We start from the raw sequence: 20,384 nt of genomic DNA, 5'->3' as shown, positions 1-20,384 counted from the left end.
ACTCTGTGTTAAGCGGACACCGACTGAGGTATCTCTTTTGTCCTCTCACCATTATAAAAGGAACCTTTGATTTCTCCCTACAGTATCCATAGATTATCCAGCAAACAGGTAATGAGAATACTCAAACTTATCAGGTAGAAGTCGTTATCCAAATTCTCCTAACTAGGTTACAAGGAAATGTATAGCAGCTAGAAGGGTGAATTAAAAACCAGATCTTGGGAGTCAAAGGGTTAAGCAAACTCGGTCACTACCATTGAGCCTTTTTGTGACCCACAGCGAAGTAGAAAAAGCCAGAGGAGTGTAACCGGAGTTCACAACATACAAAATTTCTTCATTATCCTTAATTATTTCTGATTTAAAAGGGAAGAAATACACTCTACGAGAAAAGGAAATGATGACTCTTTGCACGGAAGTAGCGAGAGTCTATTTCGCGATGTCTGACCTAACTATCTTGTAATATTTTCACTTCAAACGTATGAGGCTCAGCAGTTTTCATCACTGCTTGTGCAGGTGATTCGTTGGTTGTTAACTTGATCATTTCATCGGAGGGTAAATCATCAAAGTCTTCACACTCAGCCAGACTAGGAACACTCTCTGATCTTTCCATACTACCGGGTCTATTCCAGGACGCTTGAAGATGTTCCTGATCAGAAGGGACGTCATTCGTAGGCGCGAACTTGACCTCGCTGGGTTCTTGGCTTTTTCTCAGACAAACCCCACTCTCAGGGTTACATTCGTAGTCATCAAATGTGCAAGTAAAAACCTCGTTATTGTCTTCTTTTGCCTCAAGAGGTGCCTTGATACCCTCGATATCTAAGTCTTCTGCGTCAATTAGACTGGTGTCCTGTTCTTTACCCTTTTGGAGATATTTCCAAAATCTCTCTTCTACACAAATATCTTGCGCCATCTTGAGGACTTTGGGTGATTTGGGCGGCCGTATTGGTATCACCTCAATTACATTTTCAACATGTGACTCGGTAACAGTTTCCATCCGACCAGTTTTTAAACTTTGAACTTTCTCTAGGAAATTTGACGGTGCCCAACCTACAGAATGACTTGAAGTGCGCACTAGCCACCAGCCCCCCTCCGATTCTTCTAGAAGTTCAACCTCAGCATTCTCTTGCAGATTTACTTCCTGTTCGCCCTCTTTTTCGTAGGATCCCATGGCTAAGAATCTGTTATTCACCAGCTCCGGCATATTTTCGGTATATTCTTCGCCTTCTTCCTCGTCTTCGTCTTGCACATCAGGTTGTTGGTTTCCATCACTATGGGAATCGATGACAGGGTTTTCAGGGCTAGATCCGTGTACGGTTTCCTCGTCCTCAACCGGAAACTCCAAATCCTCTTTTGTTTCCTCCTCCGGGAGTTTAATCGGGCGGAAGTGATAACGTTCGTCGGAAGAGGGAGGTGGGGTATTTGAGTTGTTGGAACTCTGAGCTAGCAACGGGCTCGGGATGGGACTCGTCCCGCGGGAAACAGTTTCCAGATCCTCTTCTTCCACCATTGATAAAGGCCTGGGCTTCAATAAGCCATTAATCTGCGCATCGTTAACTGAATTTTCAGAGTTGACCTTAAGAATGCTCTTTGATTCTCCGTTTAATCTGCATCCTGCTCTTACTTCATTGGGATCTTGTTTCTGCCGCGGATTCCGTCTTCCTTGAGGCTTCTTCGTGACTTGATGAAACTCCAGATTTACGTAGGATCCGACAGGCTTTGTGGTGAAACTGTTCTCTTTTCTAGCAGAGCTGGAGACGGCTTGGTTTTCGTTCCTCCTCTTCGGGTGAAATAAAGATTTTAAGAAGAAACAAAATTAATAAAGATGGTCATTTCATATTCTTTAAAAGGTGTCAAAAAAAATTCGTACCACACTCTTTTTCCTGGCTGGTGGGTCCCATGTTTGTCTTCTTCCTGGAGGAAAGGAAACAAAAAGATTTTGTAAACAGCCAGATGGGGAAAAAAGAGTTTAAAAGAAGTATATGGGGATGGACAGCCCGACAGACGGACCAGAGAATTGTGACTTAAGTGAATCTACTCGTGTGGGAATTCTATTTTTCTTACCAGCTAGGACAGAAATGCTATTCAAACGTGTATCTCTGAGCATAGCTCTGACTGCAGCATGTTTTCCTTTCTGTCTTGCGTTGTACTGGGACGAGGCCACCTCTCTCAGATACATTGATGGTGCCCAGCCTTCTTTCTCTTCAAACCTGTCGCGAGTAAAGTAATCTTGTTGCGAATTATGTTGCTGGTAGATATCAGTCAATATACTTTCGAAGTTTCCAGTTGTTAGACTTAAATCCAAGCAATAATCATTTAAGTTTGGTTCCTCTAAAAACTATCACAACTTACTTGACAAACCACCATCCGTCCAGATTTTTCTGAATGACCTTGACGACTTTTCCCATTTCAAACCCAACCTCGTCGTCAAGTTGAGGCTCATAGGCAGCCATGGAAATGTATGTTTCCTCTGTGTGTCAAGAAAGACGAAATCAGAGCACGGCAGTTTTTTTTTTCAATTTTTATTTTTATAACAATTTCGTACAAAATAAATCCTTAGAACAATCTGAAAGTGAGCAATGAGCCCGCAAACAACCCTTATCTGATCGGAACAAATTTAGGCATGTCAAATTGGCATCATAAGCGGGGGAGGGGGGGGGGGTAATGAGACCGTACATTGGCCGCATTTAGGGGAATGGGAGCCTATTTCTGCCGTCACCCAAGTTTATAATTCACCGGCATGTTTACACAGAAAGTGACCAATTCAACAGAAATGTGTGAATTCTCGACCGAAGGGAGGGTTCATGGGAAAAAAAGGTCAATAAGCTGGCTATTGGGGAGCGGCAGTGTACTTCATACATACATTAAAGAGGTGACTGGATCGCACGTAGCAGAGTACCTTACCCTCTCCTTCCTCAAAAGTCTCCAACACCTGATCATCCATGCTGCCGTCCCGGGGTTCAAGGTAAGATGCTGGTACCCAGCCCACCTCACTGTCAAGGTCCACAAACCACCAACCTTCAATGAGAAGCGTAAACAAAAAATATTTCAGAGAAAGTTGAAAGACACAATTTATTGAAATGTAATCAGCTCAAGATCTGAAGCTAATTGCGTAGTGAAAGTAACCTAATCCTGATGCAGTGAAACGAAGATGAAAATCACGCTATGAAAAAGTAAACTTCAATAGTTTGCAATTTACAAATAGCTGCCGCTCTGGTTATCGTGGAAAGAAGTCATTACATCGTGATGGAAAAAGGGAATTTAGTTGTGTCAAAGCAAATGTAATCGGTCAGGTTGCTAAGCAAGATTTAAAATGGCGGCGTACGCAGTAAGGTTACGTTACGTCACTCTTTGGATTTCGGTGTCCTACCAAAAAATCATGGCGGAGCTTGCTGCGCGCGCAGGGATACCAATACTTATACAAAAAATGTTAATAACAAAAACCCATCAAACCGAGAAAATTAAGTTTATCATAAATTATTGTCCATAGAGAATGAGCTCACGAGGCTGCCACGCCTTTAAAAAGCTGGGCATCACATCACTCACCGTGTTCATTTTTCTGGATAACTTCCACAACGTTCCCTGCTGTGAGATTTATGTCATTTACTTCTCTACTTGTGTAATCTGCGATTGCCACGTACTGCTCCAGCAGGAATGGCTCCGATATGTGCTGAAGGTCTGATACAGGAAATAGTTAAATTGCATATAAAAAAATCAACTTCTTATTATTTATGCGGTTATCCATCTCCCAATTTATGAACTGACCTGAAAAAACCATCAACAACAGCAAAAAGCTAGATTTGCACAAAATTGTGTTTGCATAATCACTTCCAATGAACTCTCAACGTGGGTATCGAACCCACGACCCCGAGATTAATAGTTTTATGCTCTACCGACTGAGCCAACTAGCCGAGACACAGGTGCCTGTGAACAGGAATTTTGAAAGAAGATTTTTACTGTTTATTAAAAGAGTATGTGCGTACAACAACAACAACAACGTAACTTGCAAAGTGAAGCTTAATTAATTGAAAATTTATGAAGAATATTTTTAACCCCAGAATACAAGAGTTCATGTTGGATACTGTAGGATTGTAATGTTGGCTTACATTTTCCTTTTGATGCGCGTCTATCCATATTTCGATTTTTTCTAAAGAAAAATAAAAGACAGGAATATTCATTGAACATTTTCCTTGCAGCGGAGTGCTGTTGTGTGAACTAAAATAATGTTAGAATAAACCAGAGTCACCCATTTGCTCTGATGATATGATAATGTTGTTTTTGAGCCACGGAATGCGCGCCTAGGTGCAAACTGTGGACAAAAGTTTCAACCCCACTTAATATCATCGGGATGGATTCCCTCATAAAAACATAAAGAGACACAAGTGTACTACACTTGTTCACTTACTCTGCTTGATCATGGTCTAACTCGATAAGATCTTCGGGAAGAGGGTGAAAAAAGTTTATTACAGGATCTGATCCAGAAATATGCGGAGGTTGATGAACTATAGACTGTAAAAGGGAGAAAACAAATCTGTTATTCGAATTTAAGGTGAATGGCCAATTAGCTTTATCCAAAAAAAATTTAAAAATGGAGTAAAAAGTTAGAAATTAGTTTCGTTGGCAATTTTCCATTTAATACTCCCTTCGCTCTAACAAAGGGCTCACGCTTGAGACGCCAGCCTGAGAAACTCTCTGCGGTGGCCATTATATTATCAACTTAGCAGGTTGATGAAACCACATTATTCTGTAATACCCTCTCCCCCCCCCCCCCCCCCCCCCATGAAGCACCACAGTTTCTTTGGAAAATTGTTATACCCCCTTTTGTAGTATTGTGTCAGCGGCAAACTTTAAAAAAGTATAACTGCTATGACTACAAAAAATGAGCTTCGTTGTGTCAACATGACATGGCTGCATTTTTACTTTCTGTAACTTACTTTGAGGAATTCTTCGACAGCAGGCATTCTTTTTAATGCTTTGGCGCGTTTTTTGATAGTAAACCTTCCAGAAAATGACTTTCCTGTGGAGAAAAGTTTGGAGACCATAAGAGATATCGAACATAAACTTATGCTTACTAGAAATTGTCATGTGGACCAAACATTTTTAAAACTTCTTGGGTAGCTTTTAAGTTACCTTTGAGCAGTGTTCTAGAAGCTGGGTCGTTCTGGTTCAAGATGAAGTCTTCTATTTTTAGTAACCTTTCCTGCGAAATAACCACACTACATAAGCTCTCTTGTGTTCTCATTGGCTGTTCAACTGACAGGAAACTCCCCTCAAAGGGGCACCAATTTGCTGTAAGAATTTTTTTTGATCATAGTTGATGAAATACAATAGTTGGGAGGCCAGAATGATTTCTTTGTTTAAGATTTTTTATCAATTTTTTTTGTACCTGACCGTGAATAATATTCGATTGCATTCAAATGATGTTGTACTAACTTCCTATCGATTCACTTAGCCACCGTGTGCGCATGCGTTGACATCCAAACAAATGATTACGTCAACTGAAGAGCTCCCAACAAAAACTCAGGCACCGTGGTTTTTAATTTTGATAAATTCCGATTTTTATAACCAGTCTCCCGTCGGACAGATTCAGTAGTATGAGTACCTGCAGTTCAAGGAGGGTGCTGTAGCTTCTGTAGACTGGAGTGATGGGTCCGTCATGCCAATGAACTTGAATGAAGTATACCTATCGACGAATGGAGAAATTAACTTCAATTGATCATCCTGTATTATTTCAAATCAGTGAATATCAGCAAGCTGACTGAAGACATTTGTCAGGGCTCCTTTGTCAGGCTTCCTTCGCTTAGGGTCATTTGAAGGTCTCCAGGGGTCCATAGTGTATCCTTCGTCAGATTCACTACATCTTCACGTTTTATTTTGTTTTAGGTTAATTCCTGGCGATAAACTGGTTTTCTGGGATCTTTTTTTGATTAGTCACCTGTCCAAAATACTGATTGAAATGAAATTCAAGACTATAGGCTATTATAACCAAAATCTTCCGATTCAAGTCGTTTCATTACAACCTCCTTCCCAGTTGGTTTTATGGCCCGTTGAAAAAAGCTTACGTAATGTTTTCTTGGCTTTGTTCTTTTGCATATGTCCTCAACCGAGACGTCTCTGACCTGTGTTAAGCTCATGGCGCTGGAATGGAAAAAAAAATTTAAGTCCACTTTTTACCATAAGTACTGATCGTCCAGTGTTCCCATGGCGACGCATACCCCTATTAGCCATTCGCCTGGGCACCTGTGTTTTGAAATACTGACTTCGAACGCAGTATTTATTTATTTGTTCTCCGTCAGAAATGATAAATTTTAACGCTGTGTTTCAAAACAATAAGTCTATCACTGCATCACTGCAAAATAAATAATTTTTGCGAAAGCAATTAAGCTCAACGCCCAACGTGGGGCTCGAACCCACGACCCTGAGATTAAGAGTCTCATGCTCTACCGACTGAGCTAGCCGGGCGAATTACAATCCTCCTGAAAAATCAAATGAGTTTTTTCTTTACTTTCTCCCTTTCCTGCTCTAAACGTGAGCCCAAAAGTAAATTGTGTAGACTCTTAATTAAAGTATCAAGAAGATCTCTTAATTTTATTATGTTAATAAGTTCTAAACCTTTCGTCAAACAAAACTAGTGTTTCTATTTCCGACTTTCCTGAAGCAAGATCCATTTGCAACTGACAGTTACTAAGATAGTTATCTGCCTTCGTTGTGCGACCTTTCCCTTACGTTGTAGACCTTTTGGTATTAACGTTTGAAACTGTGATTACTTTTATAAAATGCCTGAGATGCTACGTTTACAGCACGGATGAACCCATTGAAAACTGAAGTTTAATCTTATAAAAAATAGACTTGCCTCTGATATACAAAATTTTCTTTATTACATCGGCAAATCGATAGAAAGTGTAGTAAAAGCGTATTTCTGCCCCTTTCTGGTTAGAAAAAAACATGCCCATCTCTGGCGTTTGCAGCTCCGATTGAGGGCATCTGAAGCAAAATTAAAGCATTCTTCTTTCAATTTCAATTTCTCATTTTGTCACAGAGTAAGTAAGACAATAGGCTCCGCGGCTAAAGGTCGTTTATTTAGCGTCAAGTCAAGTAATGCATTGATGTAGTTAATAATGATCGATATGGTAACTTTTTTTATCGCTCAGACCCTGAAGAGAGAACTCGGACGCTACACGCCAATTTATGCGTTCAGACCAGTGGGAAGCATAACTGCATAACTTGACACAATTCATTTAAGAAACAATGCGTTCGCAACGTACTTCATACCTATGGATCAACCCAGAATGTTTTCATATTCCTGGAATCATGGGTCATAAGAGATTTAAGTTCCTTACCGACTTCACTCAGGGAAGATCCACTCCTCGTGTAACTTAACAAAACGTCGTTACTAAAAGACTACGGTAGGAATCAAATTCTATTAGCAACACAAGACACTCCGCCCTGGAAAATCAAAGGAGCAGAACTCCCAGTTGCTTCATTATATTAAAGAAAGCGAAAAATAGTGATGACTCACTGATGCCTTCGGGGACAGAAACCTCAACTGAAATTTCATTTTTCTTTGGTAGAATTAATTAGACCCTGTCTGCGTATGGAAAATTTCTGTTTTTTTAAGTAAGTACCCTCGATCTGGGCTACAGCTGCTTAATATCGTTTCACGCTATAGGGTAACCTTATCAGTGAATTTTTAGAAAGGCCATACCGAATTTACTAAAATAATTCCGGACCATTTCAGGTGCTTAGCTCTGAGCAAGATTTTTGCATTACTTCTAAATGCCAATGCCAAGCAAAAGTACCAATATTAGTGTATTGCGTTTAATTCATGTTTTGCAATTAGAATTTTACCAAAGGTTGAGTGAAAAAGCGTGGTGTAGAGAGAAACAGAGACTGTGGAAAGTGAGGCAGAGAATGTTCCAGATGACATCTGCACTCTTAAATTGTTGCTTCGCAATTGAGGCGCGCCCGGCTAGCTCAGTCGGTAGAGCATGAGACTCTTAATCTCAGGGTCGTGGGTTCGAGCCCCACGTTGGGCGCTGATTACGTATTTTTGATTCCAACTTTTGGTAACAGAATGGTGAAACAGTTTTTATCGAAGTGAATTTGAGACCAAACAAATCGAGATGACCCATTAAAATTTTTTCAGGCGCTGAGAGATTGGCTGAAAACAAGGTCCCATTGTTTTATCTTGTTGAAATTTATGGAAGTATGCAGAGGGCATTCAGGTTACGAAGGTGTTTGACTGCGAAGCATCATTCAAGTGCAGTTGTAAGTGACATTTATAGTACAATATCAAAACAACGAGCTGCTCTATAGTGAAATACAAGATGAACAGAAACGTTAGAATCGTAAGAACCGAATATAAACTTACATAAGCGATTAAGACAACCTCAGATTAATTTTTGTCACTATTTCCTTCAAGAGTAACTTGTTTCACAATACAAATTTGGTAAAGAAAATATGCATTAACTTCTGACAGTTTGTCACTGGTAAGTGACTCAGTCTAGACTCAGGCACGTGAATACATAATGTTAATATGATCTTCCTTAGAGATAAATGATTATATAATTAGATACATCCAGTTAAACATTTGACCGAGAGAGAGGGTAAAATAAAGAAGAGTTATTTAAATTATCTGAGCTAAAAAAACTTGCTCTGAAATTTAGCGGAAAAAGTAGGAACTTCAGAAAAGTAACAAACAAAGGAAAACTGAAAAAATTAGGTTAGCTTACGTCAGTCATAAACTTCACCAGGAAAGTCGGCTGACGAGAATTTCGGGCAATGACGCACAAAGACAAAATCTTATGAAATCTTTGAGGAAGTTCAAAAACTGCCCTACGAACTACAAGAAGTCTTTATTTGAGACTAACAGAATTGTGTCCTTAGTGATACAAGTTAGCACTGACTTAGCTGACTGACCCGGTTAAGTAAATTCTTGGTGACAATACAACGAAATAAAAGTTTTGCAATTAGAATTTTACCAGAGGCTAAGTGAAAAAGCGTGGCGTAGAGAGAAACAGAGACTGTGGAAAGTGAGGCGGAGAATGTTCTAAACGACATCTACATTTTTAAATCGTTATACCGCTTTTATAGCTCGCCCGGCTAGCTCAGTCGGTAGAGCATGAGACTCTTAATCTCAGGGTCGTGGGTTCGAGCCCCACGTTGGGCGCTAATCACATCTTTTTTATTCCAACTTTTGGTATCAGAATGGTGAATATAAACTTACATAAGCGATTAGGACAACCTCAGATTAATTTTTGTCACTATTTCCTTCAAGAGTAACTTTTTTCACAATACAAATTTGGTAAAGAAAATATGCATTCACTTCTGACAGTTTGTCACTGGTAAGTGACTCAGTCTAGACTCAGGCACGTGAATACATAATGTCAATATGATCTTCCTTAGAGATAAATGATTATATAATTAGATACATCCAGTTAAACATTTGACCAAGAGAGAGGGTAAAATAAAGAAGAGTTATTTAAATTATCTGAGCTAAAAAAACTTGCTCTGAAATTTAGCGGAAAAAGTAGGAACTTCAGAGAAGGAAAAAACAAAGGAAAACTGAAAGAACCAGGTTAGCTTACGTCAGTCATAAACTACACCAGGAAAGTCGGCTGACGAGAATTTCGAGCAATGACGCACAAAGATAAAATTTTATGAAATCTTTGAGGAAGTTCAAAAACTGCCCTAGAACCACAGGAAGTCTTTACTTGAGACTAACAGAATTGTGTCCCTAATGATACAGGCTAGCACTGACTATAGCTGACTGACCCGGTTAAGTAAATTCTTGGTGACAAAACAACTAAATAAAAGTCCAAAGTATATCCATGACAGCAAGTACAAAGGTGGATTTTTGTAATGATATCTGATTGCTGAAAAAAGCGTCAACTGTAACACAAGAGACTCGTAAAACAAGTACAACAGAACAGGAATTAGGAAAGGCTCGACTACAATCCACTTCTCATGCAATCAAAGTGAATTCTGCCAAAACTAGTCTGTTGGCGTGGCTACACTGAATACCTAAAATTTTCTTGTCGTTGTACATAAATGCTTGTATATCATGATTAGTAGCGTTACTCTCAGATTGTATATATAATATAAAGGAAAGGTAATCAACAATACCAGTCTTAGAATCTTAGCAATTAGATATAACTTACCCAAGCGATTATGACAAACTCAAATTCAGTTTCTTTTATAATTTTCTTCGATGGTAGCTTTTCTTTACGCGATTCAAATGCGAGGTTAAGGAAAATATGTATTTAAAGCCGACAGTTTGTTTTTTTAGGTGACACAGACATCATACGAGGTGCCAAAATCATCAGATTAAATCAATCATCTTCCTTAATCAAAGTGCTCTGTGAGCAAACTCGTGAATTGACACATGATTTTTTAGATTATGTTTAATGTTATCTGGTTTAGGGAATTTTGTAGTTGATTGTCATATCTGGAGTACGAGCAGTAGTTCAGTGTTCGCTAATGTAGCAAAGAAACAAAGTAACGTTGGGATAAGAAGGCATTACAATTGAAATGATCATGCTATTACATTTGACAAGGTGGATGATGTCGTGTTTTAAACGTCTATCATTTTTGTTTCTGGTTCAAAAGAAAAGGTTGGAAGTAAATGTGGGTGAAAAGTGAAATTTACTGTCTTTCGTTGTAAATATTAGAAAATCAAGGCAATACTGTCTTAATGAAAACATTAACGATTCCCTCTTTATCAAACGAGACAAACGGGAACGAGTTTTGAGTGATATAACTAAGCAAAACCTGCCACCGTCATTTTGGATCTCCGCCTGGGTAGATTTAAGTCACGTGCTAGGCAACGTATAATCAATAACAAGATAGAATTTCATTTCAGGCCTATTTATCAATTTTGTGGTGTGTAACTTTCGCATTTTAGTACGTTGTATGTATGTTGAATCTTCAAATTGTCTTGAAACCTAAAAGAAAATTGTTCTTTAAAAATTCACTGAAAATCGGTAGTTAAAATTGTTTGTTTAGGTGTTATTTAATTTTCGTGTTAACTTGTTATTTCGTCAGTCGCCGGCATCTTTCGTTGCTTCACACAGGAAAAACACACACGACGAAACGTAATGATCGATTTTGTCCGCAATCTCACGTCATAACAGAAAAAGCTTTTGAACATCTGTAAACTCTGAGCGCTTCGCAGTAAGTGATATTTTCAATGAATCTTCGGATTGTTTTCAAGTTCAAGGATTGTAAATTACAGTTTTATGAAAAACGAAGGTTGTTCTGTTATTTCAATGTGAATCCTTGCATGCCCGCCAGTCGCTGGCGCCGCTTGTTGAAACTAAAACGAAAAAAAAAACTCTTTTAAGATTATCATTGGCTTCTTTTTCACCCCACCACCCCACCACTATTCTTAGCAACAAAGGTCGCCATTTCGTCTGTTTATTGCTAGCCAAAAACTATCAAATGCACTCAAAAGCCTAAAATCTAAACAAAGTTTACAGGAATCGACCAATCGAGCGAACGAGCGAGCGAGCGAATGCCATTCCCCACATCGTATCTATAACTCGCTCTTGCGCATGCGCGCAATTCACGAGTTAAAAATCAATAATTAGCTATATCCGGTCATTAAACATATGGCTTCTAGAGAGAGGTGAAAATCAAGAAAAATTTTCTAATTGACTAAGCTTAAAAGATTACCCTAACTTCTAAACAGGTCTGTTCATTAAGCTTATTCCTTCCTTATTCGCTAATACCGTTTAGTGCAAAAAGCGCAGTTAATTTCAGGCATGCAGTGACGCACAAAAAAAAAACTGACAAGGAACTATAAAAACTACATTACGAACTACAGGAAATCTTAATTTACTTGGAGAAGAAAAAAATTTGTTCCCTGAGTGATTCAAGCTAACCCTGACTAACCTGGTTAACAAAATTTTTTGAGACAACGCGACCAAATGAAAGTCAGATGTACATTTATAATAGATATGTATCGTAAAGGTGATAGTGTTTTTTGGTTCCAGCCGTTTGCGAGTCCTAGATTTATGGACGCGATTCACTCAGTTCAGACGTCAAAAAGATAGAAAGAATTCCTATGATTCATCAGAAATAAATTGCGTGCACAACCAAATTGCTCAAGAGGAAAAGGTGTAAATAATTATAAGACAAATGTGCCGCACGGAAAATCGGAACTTCTGTGAATGACAACCTTGTTCGACAAATTACTGATCTCTAACGAGTTGGAGCTAATACAGACCTTTAATGGAGCTACTTGTGCAACTTAAAAACATTATACACGCTTACTTCACGGTATATTTTCTGATAAATATCGATTGCACGGCGCAAGGGTAAATTCTAATGTTAACCTTGCCATTTTGTTCAGTTACATGGAAAACTAACAAATTTCAGGGGTGTTTTGTACAAGTTTATGTAATATACCGAATTCGTCGGTGTCTGGGATTTAAGAAATCTTTGATAAACAAGTATTCTCCAGGTTTTGTCCGCCGACGTAATAGAATCTCAGAAGACAAATAATATCTTACCTGAGAGTAAAAACTGACTTGACTTTAAATCAGAATCCCTAGTCGCTGCAACATTGTAGTTGCATCGATATGTCGTAAGAACTATTCCTAACTTTAGATTGAAACTTGAAAACACTTCCCGGCAACGAGCTGGTCACTTCAAGTGAGAGCGATTTAATAATTTTTCAAAGTAAACAGATCATTGTTCTCAACATTTAAATCACGCCAAACGTCTGAAAGTTTTTTGTTTGCAGTGCGTGGTAGATGTTTTCGAATTTGAAACGATTACAAAATTGTCAGGCGATTTTTTCACTTTTAAGCCCATAGGATTTTACTATTGTTATACTAGACTGAGGTTTCAATATTGGTTGCTTCTAAAAGTTTCTCGTCATGTGTCGTGCCTTTTTCACATGAAGAAAACGCCACCATTTTGTTACATTCCTTAGTAACTAACAAACCGAAGAAACTATGGAGGTACCTGTATACAATAATTAAAAGTTGTTGTCATTTACTCAGTATACCTATAACTGTTTGCAGTAGAATTCGTGTAGGGTAGGGAGAGTGTGGGCTCATTTCACAATCAGCGGCTGACAATCGGGCCAAACCCGTATTGCAATAATAGATTACCCTACAACAGCACCGAGAACAAGGGGGAATGGGTCGCATCAAATGTTACTGTTTTCTCTCTCCAATCCCTTTATACTTATTGTTAAATTATCAATCAAATGATCAGATAGGTAACATTTCCTTACACAAAATAAAGATTGTTTGAGATTTCATTACCTTCTTCACAAATTGATAATTACAATGCAAATAATTTTTAGATTGATGCAGGAGTGCATTTGGACTGAGTGTCGGAAACTTTTACCAGAGTTATGGCAATGGTTGATCAATGCACATTTCCATATTTAAATGTGTGTAACTCCTGATTATAGTCTATCCTTATAGTCTATCCTCTTATTCATTTGTCCAACTTCCAGATATATATACACACACATACAAACACATATCTACAAATATATATATATATATGTGTGTGTGTGTGTGTGTGTGTGTGTGTGTGTGTATATATAAATGAATGTGGGGGCAGAGTCTACCTTGGCATAACGTGCTCAATACTGTGGTAGCAGAGCTAAATATACACAAGTTAAAGAATTAAAGAGGACACATCAATTCTCTGCGACTCTGAGTTTTGCGCCTAAGCGCTCATGAGACAGAACTTTCTTTTGTGATAAGTGCTTAGATGTGAAACTCAGTCACAGAGAATCAATGTGTCCTCTTTAATTCTTAACTTATGTATACATATATATATACACACACACACATACATGTATATCAGTTAAGCTTTTAAGTTTGGAAGGAAGGACAGGTTGTTGAAATGTTTGGTCTTTTTTACTTTGGGCTTGTATTTGATCAATCAAAGTCAATGCCCTTATATACTACCATGAATAAAACAATAATCTAGAATTACAGAAAGGAGATAATGTTCTGGACTGAGATTTTAAAAGGCAGGCCTTACAAATCCATTTTAATAAAGATGAAATAATTATCTGACCAAAAAGGGACCAAGATATAAGAAAATGTTCATTAAGAAAACCAAAATATACAGTTCGTTATTCTAGTGGAAATGTTCTGATGTCCTGTACAAACACTGTCTTGGTGGAAAGGTGTTTCCATTGCTCATTTTGGACTTTACTTTAGAGATGTCTTAATGCCAGTTGTTTACAAAAGTTCTATTTACACACTAGAGAGAATCAGCTGTTTCTTTTCTGTAATGGTTCACAAAAAATCCAAGAAGTAAGCTATCTTCTTCTCTGGAAAACATTGCCTCCTCTGCCGCCTCGAGTGGGTGCTCCTCTTCCTCTTGCTGCTGCTGTAGAAAAAAGAAAACAATACATGCATTTAGAAATAGGAGTAATCCATAACATTTAGAAATTTCTCTTGGCAACCACAAAGTGAAGAATCCTGAAACAAAAAGAAGTCTGCACTATTTGTGTATGGAAATCAATCGTGTGTTAATAAGATATAAACAAGTCTTATTTCTGTTAGGGGCAACATGACTATATTTAGGGGCAAAGTAACAGAGTGATTTGACTTGCAGAAACATTGCACAGGGGTAAAATGACCTAAATTTGACCAAAATAGTGTTTCCATCCCTTCAAAAGGTTAACACCAAGTCAATCCTAAATGTGGCAAAATGTGAAGTATTCAACTTGCATTTAGATGTAGCCAATTAATCACAAACATAATTCCTGTTGGAACAGCAACCTATAAACGCATAGAGCAGTCATGTTTCCAAGCACAATCCTTCAAATATCTAGCCCTGGTGCAGCACTGTAGTGAAAAGCTCATTCACCCATTGCTAACAATTTCCAACTAGTATTTGCAACTTGTAATCACATCCGATCCTATGTTAATCTCTTTACAACTCCAATTAATTTGCACACAGAAAGCCAGAAACCTACTTTAAATATTTAGCTTCAGAACTAGGGTGCATGCGCAAAGGTGCAATAGACATTGGCAGACACCTTTGTGCATGGCCCTGGCTATACAGTTCCAGCTTTCTATAGGGAGAAAATTGATAGAAAAGGCTGTTACTTTATCGATATAATATAATAAATAAACAGTAATACTGTACCTTGTGCCCTCAATATAGCTGATTTCCCTCTTCCCGCCGCTCCGCTGCCTCCCGAACCTTTCTGTGTCATTTTCTTGAACATTGGAGCATTTTTCAACATATCTGGAAGAATCAGAAACCGAATCTTGCTTCCACGAATAAAGACCTGTTCTAGCTGTGAAACTCGTCCATCCCTTGCGGTTACCGTGATGTTTGACATCTGGCAATTCATGTTGTCTTCAGCCTCGACGAGCTTTCCTCTGTATACTTCACCAGTCATCGTTTCGAGCGTGACAACATGTCCTTCTGCTTCGTGCAGAATCTTAATTGGCACTCCTATCGACATCTTCGATTAAAATAAATATTAACCTCTTCCTGTGCCTGCTTTTCAGCGAAGATGAAGTTGTGAAAACGCGTAGATGTATTGGATTGAAGTACGTTCTTCGCTGGCATTCACAGCCTCGTTATTCCAAACGTTCGCAAACGTTACAATCCGAGGAGTATTGGGAGAGAATCAGGCTTAGTGACCAAGCCTGAGAAGCTGTGAAAAGAACAAAAATACCTTTCCTAAACTAATCGATACATTTATGTCAATCTGGTCGATTAATCGAGGCAGAGTCCTAAGATATGCTTTATTCAAAGTCTGATTGTGCTAATTTAAGATATAACAGTTTAGGAGACCTTAACTGAAGGCTGGAGTTTAAAAATGCCGGGGTACAAAATTTCGAGACAACGAAAGAGGAAAGGCACAAAATTCAAGGTAAGCATATTGGCTGTCGACTTTTATGTATAATTTATTAGTTTCTCGTTGGTTTTGGGCAATTTTGAACAAATTAACTGTGATCCACAAAAAATTGTGGAAAACAATCAATAGATTTGGCAATTTCTAGCGGTTTCTAACATATTTCTAATATGTTGAACTTAGTGCTTATCAGTTATAGGCTGTGTAGTTTAGTTCAAAGACCTTAATTCTATGATCACACACTGTGTTTGGATCCCAAACTTTGGATAGGCATTGTAGTAATTTTATCTTGAAACATTTAGTTGTCCTATGAGAAATTTAAAACAACCCTTTAGCGAAACTTCGGGGAGCAAACAAAGGTTATCATGTTAGATAAGAAAAAGGCAGATTGGAAATTAAATGCATTTACATTAACTTTCAATTCAAAATTTTTGTTGGCCCAAAATTTTTGCATAGGCATTTTTTTAGTTTGTAAGAGTTTGGGAACATCTATTTGTCCAAAGATGTATGTACAACAAACCAGACGCGAAATCAACAGCGGCAAGCTTAGTGTTCTACGAAAGATGTGAAAGTGGGGAATTGTGAATACATATATTTCAGTTTAAACCTAAGATGTCTGTAATGTCTCTTAAAAAATAGCCTGGGAAGACTTTTTTGAGAATTTTATTGAACCAAACGAATAAACTTTGCTGAAAGAGTGAATGGCTAAAGGCAGAAGCTTATATTTAGGCTGTATACTTCTGCTCAAGGATATATGATTTTGATCAACAGTATCCGTCAACAACGGAATACCCATATCTCCATATCAATTCTTGCTTAAGGTTTCGTTACCTATTTCCTCTTTAGTTTGCTTATCATTTGATAAACTGAAAAGAGAATTTTTAGTTATGAGTCCATTACTTCAAGACATGAGCCCTTAGTGTGCGAGTCGCGTGACGTCCTGCGTGACTTTTCCTTCGTAGCATATTTTCTACCGTAGGGCTGGGGGTTGGGATGTTTGTACGTAAACACACGTTCAAACCGGACCAACTCGCTGACGCGCTTCCCGCTCTTCCGGATAAATATGTTTTGTTTCTATTCCTCTGTAGTACTATTTCACAAACAGGCAGGGACATCACAAGGAGACCACACATAGGCAAGGAAGGGCTCATATTTTTCTCTCAAATGTTTCGTCTACAGATCGAGTTGCCTCACGTAAAACAGAAAACAGACTGGGATTGTGGATTGGCATGTTCGTTGATGGTTTTACAGAAGGTTTTGGGGAATAAGTTCGATAACTCGGAATACGAAGAAATTTGCGCGAAAAAGAATTTTGGAAGCAGTGTTTGGACCATAGACATTGCTAGTATTTTCACTGAGTACAGGGTTGATTACATTTTCTGCACGAAAACTTTAGGAGTAGATCCAAGTTACGGGCAAAACTCGTTTTACGAAGGAACCTTCACCTTGGACGAAACAAGAGTAAATCGCCTGTTCTCTCTCGCACCACAGTTAGAATTAAAGGTTGATAAAAGGTAAGTCGTCATTAAAAAAAATCCCTAAATTTTTCCACTATGGTTTTTGGCCTAAGCTTAATAGTAATTTTATTTAACGAAACAAAATTATTATTTGCGTGACATGCATGACGTAGCATAAATTAGTTAGTTTGCCCCTCAACCCGTTTGACGTCTATTGACGCAATGTGAACTCTTAATGGCTCATGTATATTCCAGCCCAAATGATTTAATTCGTATATTCAGTTTCTTCGTTGATGGTGACATATTCCTGCTGAAAACATTAATTAAAAGAAGAGAGAGAGACGCCTTTATCTGTACACTTTGTACGTGATGCAATCAACGTCAGTTATCACTCATATGACCTTCTGGTGAACACGTTCATTTTGTAAACAAACCCGCGTAAATCCCGATATCATCCTTATCTTTGCGTACACTGATGGGCCTTTAACTTTCAGGTTTTACAGTTGGAACCTTAAAAATTATTACTAAACTCTTGAGGTCATGTTTGATCCATTAGAAGATAATTTCTATGTTTACAATTCCGGAATTATCAATTTTTTATTTACTTTTAAAATTTCGGGATTGATTTCCAGACTAAATTTTAGTTGAGTGGTGTAAAATGAAAAATCAAAGCAATTGCAGGTAGAAATTAATAATGAAACACTTTTAAGGAAAGACTAAATCTCAAATTGTTTTTTTGGTTCAAAAGAATGATTGTGAGAAATCACCAATTACATAAGCTAACACGACAAATCAATAAGATTTAAGTTGAACGATATTGTTAATCCCTGCATTAATCACCAAATAGATTCCATGTTGTTTGTCTATTCATCAGTAGATCATGGGTGACGTCGGAATTCTTGAGAACAAAACAGTGACATGCAAGGTGCAGCTGAGTGTGTCTCTGATTTTCTTACCTTATTTTGACATCTGTGATCCTACCGTACTGACCCACAGCCTCGTGGATTCTATTTGTTTTATATGAGAACAAAATAAAAATTTGTTCATGGTGAAGTCATCTGTCTGTCCTCCAATAGATCAATAGATCATTAGTAAGAACTAAACAAAGTGCCTTATGATTCATCTTATCATACAAATACAAGTAACCAATGATTAGTATAATATGTAATTGTAACATGGATCATTATGATGAAAGCTACTTTTAAATGCTTGTAATTGGCTGATCTGTAATTTTACTATTTCATTTCAGGAGTGTGTCATTGGAAGAAATTATTTTAAGATTGCTGAAGGGTTATGTTGCCATTGTTCTGGTGAACTCAAACGTTTTGATTTGCCACTGGTGTGAAATATTTTCTCCAAATAAACTAAGGATGCTCACATCCTGTATATGTGCGTCAAATCAGAGTGACTATTGTGGCCATTACATAGTATTATGTGGATTTGATGCAGATAAGAGATATGTGTATTACAAGAATCCATCATTTAACGAAGTTCTTTGCTGTGCAAGATATGACATGTTTGAATCAGCACGATGCAGTTATGGAACAGATGAAGACATTGTATTTGTCAAAGTAGAGGAACCTGAACTTTTAAAGGACACATTTATTAATACTAAAAACAAAATATGATTGATGAAAGATTTCAAACTGCATAGCTATTCTTATGGCAAGAATCACATTCTATTTTTTCCGAAGTACATTACTTTTATGCCCAATAGTAAAATCTTTTCCCTTCATATCACCTACTTTATCTTCTTTCCCATTTATTTGTGTACCCTTTCACTCCCAAGATCCCATGAGTAATTCTCCTACTGCCTGTCATACAGTTCTTACGATGTTACTTCAGAGAATTTAGAATTGGATCAACTAATAATCCCCAAATTGATATTTTTCTTTTTTTCCCATCACTCGTCTGCTTGATCTTGTAAGGAGAAACTTTTGTCTTGGTCACTCATGGGAGTTTAAAGGTTAACCCTTTAAACTATGAGAGTGACTAGCATCTAATCTCTCCCTACAGTATCACCCCTGAATCACATGTTAAGGTCATGAGAATAAAGGAAATGATCACCAACAAAAGCTTTTGATTGGTTAACAAATTCTCCCCATTAGCACCTTAGGAAATGTATAAAGAGCAGTATGGAGAATATGCATACTGATTTTAAAGGGTTAACATGGTTTTTCACAGGGCTTGTAAAGGTTTGAATGAAATTTGCTAGAAACAAGCCAACGTGGAAACATAGCAAAATCCAAGAATGTTTCTTTAAATGATTCTAGTCATTACCGTTGAGTGTAAACATGGGTTACACATTGCAATAAAATAGGTCTGTTTTGAAAAAACCATTATCAGCTATATTTGAAACTGCTCCTTTCAACAAAGAACAAAAATATTTTTAAATTTTGTCAAACCTGTATTAGTTAATTTTAATCTTTTTTTTTTTTTAATTTTTCATAAAAATTAGCCAATAACAAAAACAGTGTAATACCAAAGAAGGGTACTCTTGAAACCTTAAAATACTGGTCACTGGTACAGTTTTGTTTGAAATAACTGCTATGGTTTATTCAGTAACATCAATGCTGTAATGACTCATCCTTTTGCAAATATGTGATCAATTTATATATTGAATGTTGCTCAATAAATCCTCATGTAACTTTCCAATTATGATGTTCCCCAGATTAGAAGATGGGTAGATAATAATGATGTCCTTATATGTAAAATAATTTGTAAAAAAGTTAGGATTTTAATTAAGGAGATGAGTGTAAGGAGAGAGTGTAAGAAAAGTAAAGTTGAGATAGAGGTCATAAAAACTGAATCCTGTAAATAACATTTATGGATTGTTGACATTTCAGTACTGAATTATTTGTATTTGCCACAAATATTTAAGAAACTTCTGTGATAAATTTCTATGATATTTTATACACTTTTCTCTGAGTTGCATTGTGTAAGTTTGAGTCTGTACTACAGGCAAGTTGTCTGTATGTGACAGTGCAAAATTTTGTCATCTTTTGGTTAAGGAGTAACAGGTATCTTATGCGTTCCAAAGATCTTTGAAAGGTGTCCATAATGATTGTAGGTGTTGCATCTTA

At 37.5% G+C, this 20,384-nt stretch overlaps 3 protein-coding genes and 4 non-coding genes across 10 annotated transcripts; 3 read left to right on the top strand and 4 right to left on the bottom strand.

The window, feature by feature from the left end:
• Positions 1-24: 24 nt before the first annotated feature.
• On the bottom strand, positions 25-12,678 carry LOC113676756 (uncharacterized). 3 transcript variants are annotated; one of them, XM_027193453.2, is made up of 13 exons: positions 12,507-12,678; positions 6,057-6,132; positions 5,597-5,677; positions 5,125-5,194; positions 4,929-5,011; positions 4,400-4,503; positions 4,101-4,141; positions 3,541-3,672; positions 2,899-3,012; positions 2,347-2,464; positions 2,059-2,204; positions 1,865-1,908; positions 25-1,774 (listed from the first exon to the last, which is right to left on the bottom strand). In XM_027193453.2, the coding sequence occupies exons 2-13, from the start codon at positions 6,126-6,128 to the stop codon at positions 443-445; spliced, it is 2,337 nt and encodes a 778-aa protein (XP_027049254.2). In that variant the 5' UTR covers positions 6,129-6,132; positions 12,507-12,678; the 3' UTR covers positions 25-442. The 3 variants fall into 3 exon arrangements, with proteins under 3 accessions (XP_027049254.2, XP_089046565.1, XP_089046566.1); XM_089190439.1 differs by lacking the exon at positions 12,507-12,678 and adding an exon at positions 10,155-10,267; XM_089190440.1 differs by lacking the exon at positions 12,507-12,678 and adding an exon at positions 7,335-7,506.
• On the bottom strand, positions 3,833-3,909 carry Trnan-auu (transfer RNA asparagine (anticodon AUU)). Its single transcript has one exon. It is a non-coding gene; the product is annotated as a tRNA-Asn (tRNA).
• On the bottom strand, positions 6,384-6,456 carry Trnak-cuu (transfer RNA lysine (anticodon CUU)). Its single transcript has one exon. It is a non-coding gene; the product is annotated as a tRNA-Lys (tRNA).
• On the top strand, positions 7,958-8,030 carry Trnak-cuu (transfer RNA lysine (anticodon CUU)). Its single transcript has one exon. It is a non-coding gene; the product is annotated as a tRNA-Lys (tRNA).
• Trnak-cuu (transfer RNA lysine (anticodon CUU)) lies at positions 9,091-9,163 on the top strand. The gene has a single exon. It is a non-coding gene; the product is annotated as a tRNA-Lys (tRNA).
• Positions 12,679-13,858: 1,180 nt separating the features above from the next.
• LOC113676751 (small nuclear ribonucleoprotein Sm D3) lies at positions 13,859-15,643 on the bottom strand. Its single transcript, XM_027193445.2, has 2 exons — positions 15,124-15,643; positions 13,859-14,358 (listed from the first exon to the last, which is right to left on the bottom strand). Exons 1-2 carry the CDS (start codon positions 15,446-15,448, stop codon positions 14,288-14,290), a joined length of 396 nt encoding a protein of 131 aa, XP_027049246.1. The 5' UTR covers positions 15,449-15,643; the 3' UTR covers positions 13,859-14,287.
• LOC113676750 (protein GUCD1) lies at positions 15,632-20,218 on the top strand. Of its 2 annotated transcripts, XM_027193444.2 has the most exons (3): positions 15,632-15,862; positions 17,024-17,358; positions 18,551-20,218. In XM_027193444.2, the coding sequence occupies exons 1-3, from the start codon at positions 15,809-15,811 to the stop codon at positions 18,927-18,929; spliced, it is 768 nt and encodes a 255-aa protein (XP_027049245.1). In that variant the 5' UTR covers positions 15,632-15,808; the 3' UTR covers positions 18,930-20,218. The 2 variants fall into 2 exon arrangements, with proteins under 2 accessions (XP_027049245.1, XP_089046584.1); XM_089190458.1 differs by lacking the exon at positions 15,632-15,862 and having other exon boundaries at positions 16,749-17,358.
• The last annotated feature ends 166 nt before the right edge of the window (positions 20,219-20,384 follow it).

This window comes from Pocillopora damicornis, chromosome 12, assembly GCF_964200805.1.
Source record: "Pocillopora damicornis chromosome 12, jaPocDami1.2, whole genome shotgun sequence".
In the NCBI taxonomy this organism is placed as follows: domain Eukaryota; kingdom Metazoa; phylum Cnidaria; class Anthozoa; order Scleractinia; family Pocilloporidae; genus Pocillopora; species Pocillopora damicornis.
The sequence above is the reverse complement of the archived record's forward strand: the minus strand, read 5'-3'. Positions and strand labels throughout refer to the sequence as shown.

Excerpts from the sequence above, each read along its gene's own strand:
- LOC113676756 (XM_027193453.2), bottom strand. The coding sequence starts at position 6,128 with ATGAGCTTAACACAGGTCAGAGACGTCTCGGTTGAGGACATATGCAAA. Across the intron at positions 5,195-5,596 it reads GCACCCTCCTTGAACTGCAG|GAAAGGTTACTAAAAATAGA; the intron begins GTACTCATACTA and ends GTTATTTCGCAG. Across the intron at positions 1,775-1,864 it reads CAGCCAGGAAAAAGAGTGTG|AGGAGGAACGAAAACCAAGC; the intron begins GTACGAATTTTT and ends TTTCACCCGAAG.
- LOC113676751 (XM_027193445.2), bottom strand. The coding sequence starts at position 15,448 with ATGTCGATAGGAGTGCCAATTAAGATTCTGCACGAAGCAGAAGGACAT. Across the intron at positions 14,359-15,123 it reads AGCTATATTGAGGGCACAAG|CAGCAGCAAGAGGAAGAGGA; the intron begins GTACAGTATTAC and ends TTTTTTCTACAG.
- LOC113676750 (XM_089190458.1), top strand. The coding sequence starts at position 16,838 with ATGTTTGTACGTAAACACACGTTCAAACCGGACCAACTCGCTGACGCG. Across the intron at positions 17,359-18,550 it reads GAATTAAAGGTTGATAAAAG|GAGTGTGTCATTGGAAGAAA; the intron begins GTAAGTCGTCAT and ends ATTTCATTTCAG.